This window comes from Poromitra crassiceps (genome assembly GCF_964638095.1).
Source record: "Poromitra crassiceps genome assembly, chromosome: 8".
Lineage (NCBI taxonomy): Eukaryota > Metazoa > Chordata > Actinopteri > Beryciformes > Melamphaidae > Poromitra > Poromitra crassiceps.
The window spans coordinates 22,455,131-22,461,956 of NC_139629.1; the positions used below are offsets into that span (position 1 = coordinate 22,455,131).

At 42.2% G+C, this 6,826-nt stretch overlaps 1 protein-coding gene across 1 annotated transcript; it reads left to right on the forward strand.

Annotated features, from left to right (window-relative positions):
- Nucleotides 1–213: 213 nt before the first annotated feature.
- Nucleotides 214–6,551, forward strand: ptcd2 (pentatricopeptide repeat domain 2; the record flags this gene model as incomplete). Its single annotated transcript, XM_083640972.1, has 10 exons — nucleotides 214–343; nucleotides 1,316–1,405; nucleotides 1,532–1,661; nucleotides 2,075–2,192; nucleotides 2,303–2,381; nucleotides 2,489–2,580; nucleotides 4,311–4,424; nucleotides 4,520–4,594; nucleotides 4,706–4,819; nucleotides 5,656–6,551. 10 exons carry the CDS (start codon nucleotides 214–216, stop codon nucleotides 5,875–5,877), a joined length of 1,164 nt encoding a protein of 387 aa, XP_083497098.1. The 3' UTR covers nucleotides 5,878–6,551.
- Nucleotides 6,552–6,826: the final 275 nt, after the last annotated feature.

Consider the following 6,826-nt stretch of genomic DNA (forward strand, 5'->3'; position numbering starts at 1 on the left):
GAGAGCGCTGACATATTGGAATATACCAACTGTTAGCTTACTGACGCGTATCACTAAATTACAGTCTAGCAAATAGACACAGTTCGTCCTGTTGTTCTGGTTAACACGTTTACAGGCTGTCCGTGTAAATATGTTATATTTGTGATGTGTGGATGGAATTCGATGTTTTAAAGGTGTATTATGTTCAACAGCATCCCCGTTGTTTTCCCTGTCATGGTACAGTCAGTGGGCACTATGGCGCTGGGAAGGTTTGCTAGATGTGCTCGATCAGTACTACATGAGCCCCCTAAAGGACTCTTTTGTAGCATTAAACACTCGTGCTGGACTGAACGCTGCATAGGAGGTAAGACAAACACGTGTACTACCTGGTCGGTCCAGAGCTGGACCTGTCTGGCTGCTTCACAGACAATCACAGCCCAGAGAGGGGATCTTGGACTTGAGTAGCACTTACAGTACTGTATGTCGTACACACTTGAGACTTCATTGACTTGAGACTCGTCCTCAAAGACTTGAGACTTGAGGTTTGGGACTTGTTGTGAACTATCTTTATTTATTTATTTATTTATTTTGTATGGATTACATTAAGGAAATATCTGCTAATGTCGTCTATGCTGATACATACTGTATGCTAACTAATAGATGGAGTGAGAATAATACATTAGGGCTACAGTAAATGCCTTAGATTTAGTTATGCAGTGTAGACCAGATGGCATGCAGCAGATGATAGACCGCTCATCCATAAGAGACTTTAGACTTGACTTGACTCATAACTCGTAACAAAGACTTGAGACTTGGCTTGAACTTGAGTTCAAGGACTTGAGACTTGACTTGGACTTGCAACAAATGACTTCTGAGCATCACGATGAGCGCCTAGTAAATAACGTGTAAATAATAATGTGCAAATATATTACTGTGTAGCCTATACCTGTGCTAACCAGGCTGCAACTCTGTAACTCTAATTTACTAAACTGATGTAGGAGATAGGAGTAGATGTAATGAGGGATGTAGCAACTAGCCTCACTTTGCCCGCATTCTTTTTTAATGTGCAGAATAGTTTATCCGCCTTATTCTGACATATGTAATTGTTATGAGATAAATTCCAGTATGGGTCATCATTAGTATCCAACTGGTGTAAGGTATTCTATAGGGTCTTTTTAAGGGAGGAAGGCTTAAATGGGTGTTGATTTTTGTTTGTTTTGGTGGTTGTTCACCGACTGGAGGTTACGCGATCCACCTTTTTATTTGACCACTACATCACTGCCTGTGAAACAGTCGTAATCATACTGTTAATCCTGAACAACTGTTTTCTCCTCAGCTAAAAGACATCTCTTGTCAGAGGAGGTTGTCAAACTACAAGACTTCCAACAAAGGAAGCTGGCTGTGGCTCATCTCACTGGGTCAAAAGGTACAGACAGTGGTTCTGATCGTCACTGATTATGACACTGGAGCAAGTTGAAGTGGCCTACAACCTATTTTGTTTTATTTGCAGTAAACTGATGTGATAACAAGCAGCGGGAAATTCATTTTGCAGGCAATTACATCAAGCTGTTCAGCCAGAAACTACAGAAGAATGAGCGGATACTGACAGATGAACTGAAGCTTCTCCTCCACTTGTGCCAGTCTGCAGATGACATGGTGACAGCCAGAGATGCCATCTACAGGTACGTCCTGCACTGACACATGGAGATAGACCCACACTCTCCTGAGGGCTGTGAAAGCAACCTGTTCTCACCCACAACTTTTTCCACCTGACCAAACCTGAGTATTTGATGAGCTAGGAGTGCGGGGAATGTGTTGGTGAAAGACGGATTCACATCCAAACAATGAGCGGAGAAAAATGCATGTCACTTTGTGAACAAAATGTGAAGAGATTTGGGGGAATGGGTCACCTTTTGCCTTTGACAAACAGCGAAAGGTGGGAAATGTGATTTTAACTATTTGACAGTTTGCAACAACATGGAGACATATATGGCAATATATGTCTCCAATTGATTATTTGACAGTATATCCACGAGTCAATCGTCCTGTCCTGCGCTGGATGCCTGTTTGTGATCCTGTGATTTGAATCCACCAGGTATCATGCAGAGAACCGGAGCTGGCCATATGGAGAGTTTAAGTTTGGTCCTCTCTTCATGAGGCTGTGCTATGAGCTGGGGCTCGAGGACATGGCTGCTGCTACACTCACTGATAAGGTAAAAACATTGCATATTGACTATTGAAAAGCACCATAAACATCTAAAGGGTGCCATGCACTGTGATGTTTTTTGGACTAACAACATTTTCTCTCGCTTTTCTGAAACAGAGCATGAAAGGATTTTTCAACGACGCAACCTCCTATAACATCGCCATCGACATGTTATTCACAAAAGGCTCTTATGAAAGTAAGTGACAGATGAGTCTAATTAGAACCTGGGAATAGACATTTCTAGTGTTGTTTTTGGAGTTCATGATCATCTGTTTATAATGATTCAAACGTTGGGCTTTGCAGATGCGCTGGAGGTATTAAGAGACATGAAGAACCAAGGTGTGCCATTCAATAAGGACACATTCACACTGGCATCCGGCACCTGCTATAAGCTGGTAAGAAATCAATAGATTGTTTATGGATTCCTGATTCTCTCAAATTGAAAGGAGGGTTACATTGGGGAGTTTTAAAACCTATGTGTATATTTTTTTTATACATCTGGGCTTTTTGTTTGTCGATCATTTTGGTGTGTTAATAATGCATATGTCATCAAATTTGCCATGGGTGTGTAGTTTTGGGTGAATTTGGGAATTTTAAGATTTTTTTGCAGTTTTTATGGAATTTATGTGTTTTTTTTATCTGACACTGCACAAAAAAAATGTAAATAATAAAAATGTATTAACTCATTGAATGCCATGGACGGACATGTTCGTCATTTCAATTAGTAACGTAGAGTGCCAAGGACGGACATGTTCGTCAATTGCGTTTTTTGACGGTGGGGCGTCGATCAAAGCCTTCTGCCTCTCCTGTACAAATATTATAGCTATTGGAGGTCTATAACCTATTTTACAGAACCCTTAGGTGGCGACAGTGCTCTCCAGGTTAACAGAAAGGCAGAGAAAAACAGAGAATAAGTCATTGAGGAAACGGAAATCACATCGCATCCGTATGCATCGATATGCATGAAGCGTTTTAACGTTAGATGTGCCTGCAACAGGCAGCAGCCAATCTGCTCCCACAATTGAGGTCCTCCACTGCTGCGACAGCCCATTCGCATGATCATCGTTATTATTCTCAACTGGAAGCATACAGTAGTAGCCGGTGACAAACACACGCGGAAAAAGCTGGATGTCGCCGCGCACCCTTCACAGTGCAGTCAGAGCAAACTCAGCAGAGAGCCACCTCCCATACAGGGAGGAGTGTGCAGTTGAGGCGAGGCGAGGCGGGGCGGGGGGGGGGGGGGGGGGGGAGAGCAGCACACAGCCACACAACACCCAGACAGACCCAGGCAGCAGGACAGGGTTGGCAAACGCAAGCCAGAATATCCGATGCCCACCAGCAGCAAGAAGCTGCAACCAGCACGCACGCAGGGGCCAGCTAAAATAACCATATATATATGGTTGCAGCTAAAAATATTATTCTGCCAAACAAAATTCCCTGGCCTAAACTGTTTTATTGAAGGAAATTATTTTTGAGGTGTGACTACATTAGAAAAGATTAGCTTCAGAGTCAGTGATGTGCTTGAAATGTTTAATTTCACAAAAGGCCAATTATCTCAGCTTCTAGGAAAAAATTACTGTTTTTGGATGAATCAAGCTATCTTCTCCGGCTCATAACTAAAGAACGGAAAATGGGATCAATAAACTTTTTTTTGCAGATGATAGAATAGAGTCTCATCGTTCTTTGTGTGTGTTCAGTGTTTACAGAGTAATATCACACAATATTCTGTGGGCCTCGAGAAATCACTGAAAACGCTCTGAAACTCTGGCACTGGGAGCGTCCGTTCTCCAAAAGTGGCTGGCACTCAATGAGTTAATGTTGGTGCGAATCAATGACATATTCCAGACTGTGATGATAATAATGAAAAGAAATCCACTTTGCATTCAGTACATTGAAAGTGATTACGGTCTCATCACAAAAACTGGCCTTTAAAGGGTTACAATTCTGAAATGACTGAATATTTGGTATTGAACTACACATTAATAATAATTTTTATTGCAGCCTTATTGATGTATATTTGTATACGCTAAGGTCATTATTAGTTGAGTTAAAGATGAAAGCATGCAGAGGTGTTAAGATGACATGAGCGCAGTCTTGAGTGGACGCCCTGTTTCATGTTGCACAGAACACACCCGGCTCCTACAGGATCTGCAGCACTCTGCTAGAGGAGGAATACAGCAAAGGACTCAACATTCCCAGACATGCTTACTGCTTTGCTGTGGCGCTGGCACTTAGACAGGTCAGTTACATCGTCATTTATACTCTTCATATAAGCGCGTGTAGAATATTCACGTAACCTGATCTGTTGTTTTGTTTTTACCCCCTCCATCCCAGAATGACATTGAAAAGGCACGGTCGTTATATTCACAAATTGTGACCACAGACGGCAGAATATGCCAAAATTTGAAAGTAAGTTTGCATCATATCATCTTAATTGCATTTGTTTACTTGTCTTTATTGCTTTGGTAATGTTGATGATGTTTAGTTTGTTTTTACATTGTATTGACATTGTTATTTTAGGTGGTAATCCTGGCAATGTCTGGAGCAGTGCAAGACGCGGTTTCCATCCTGTCTGCAGCCATATTGGCTAAAAGTCCTCCTTTTGTGAAGAAGCTTGAGTTTTCTCAGGAGGTGGTAAGTCAAACACCTGATATTGTGTTTGCTCATTTCAAGCAGTTTTGCCACAGCAAATGGCTGAGAAAAATGTCACACTAAAAGAAAGCGTTTTTTTTTTTTTAAGATTATGAAAAGAGAAAGCTAAATTGAGAATTGACACCAAATGACATCAAAAACTTGGCAAAGATGTGAATGGTACAAATGGTATATAAAACAATAAAAATGTCATATGCATTACGACAGGATTACAGAAGAACAGAATAGGTGAATACAATGATGGGTGAAAAGTCAACAAATTAGTTAGGGTTAGTCTGTAAATCAGTGTTTTAAGAAGACAGTGTGAAATCGCAATAGCAATAGCCCACCCTACTCTGCCACCCTGCATTTCGAACCCCCTCCCCCCTTTTAGCCAATTGGCATGAACACAACACAGAACACACACACACACACACACACCTTCACACACTTGACCTCCATGCCAAATTTCAGCCCTCTGCCCTTGCCATCCTACATTTTGAAATTTTACCCATCCTCCCCCTCCCCCCCACTGCCCCCTTTTAGCCAATTGGCATGAACACACACACACACACACACACACACACACACACACACACACACACACACCGCTTAAGGGCGGTGAACTTTTTGTGGACCAACCAACAGACCAACACAGAGTGACTGCTTTATTAGCAGCTGGTCGCTTCTAATAAAAATTAAAAGGTGATTTTTCTAGCCTAAGCTCTTCTAATCAGGCACCTCACAGCAGAAGCCGATTACCTTTGGTCTGGCTTTTTTGTAAAGGTGCACATCAGGTCTTCAGACTGTGGACTTTACCTCTGTGACCTCTTCTCCAGGTGGATCTGCTGCGTTTGCAGAGTGAGGATGGACAGCACACGGCAAGAGTGCAGCAGATCGTTTCTCAGCTTGAACAGGCTGGTCAGGTGACCCAGCAGACCCTGGATGCCATGCTGTGCCACACACCCACAGGGAAGAGGAAACCAATAACCATAATGGACAAGAGGAGGATCAACCGAAGGACTCTGAGGCCCTTACAATCCACTCTACTGTCAGAGTGAGGGGGCTGCGTGCCGTCCTACTGGAACTAGAACCAGAGTCTCCTACAAGACTCGAAGGATGGGGTCATTTAGACATATGAGGTGTATGTACATATGGCTTTGAGGTGTAGCCTCTGACTGCAGTTGACTTCGTCATCACTACCTCTCTTTCCAGATAGACACAATCATCCCTCTGCATACTGGCTTCATGGTGTGTGCCATTCCAAAATCTGGGTCTAATGGGGCATTCCTTTTGTACTGGGAACTAGGAATCTCACAGTTCCAAGGTCAGGAACTTGTGACGTCTCCTGCCCTGGGATTTCCTACGCCGATCTCAGAGGAGCCTCACCAGCCCCGACCTCAAAATCCAAGATGGCAGGTTCGTGCTTCAACAGAAGTGAAAGTTGTAGTAAATAATATTGTTTATTATCACTCCTGTCTTATTTGTGCCTCCTTAAATCAGTCATACACACATTGTCTAAATTATATCTGTGGACATGTTGCTACAGTGTTTGTATGTGCAAAATGCTACTGTTATTGCTAACAATTGCTAACCTAGCTAGAGCTAACCCTGGCTGGTTTCCTGACTGGGTGTGACAGGGTAGTTTCCAATACAAAAGGAATGCTCCATGAACTCATGTTTGCAGATACTTCTGACACCATCTAAAATTTAAATGGTGGGAGTAATTTTCTCTCTGTGCAACAGTAAAGCAAAAGGGTCATGTTTTTGTTTTTTGTTTTTATTATCTTTAAGAAAGAACATGAGGTATTTACATGACATACAGTACATGGACTACCATACCCCATTTCAATCAGGAGAGACTAGAGACCAAAGGATGAATAAAGTGATATTTATTACAATAAAGTGAATAATTTACTACAGAAAGAATGTTGAGAATAAAGTATTGTTATTAGTCTTTGGCAGTTAGACTGATCTGGGCTGGTGCAGCTCTCTCAACATCTCCCTGCG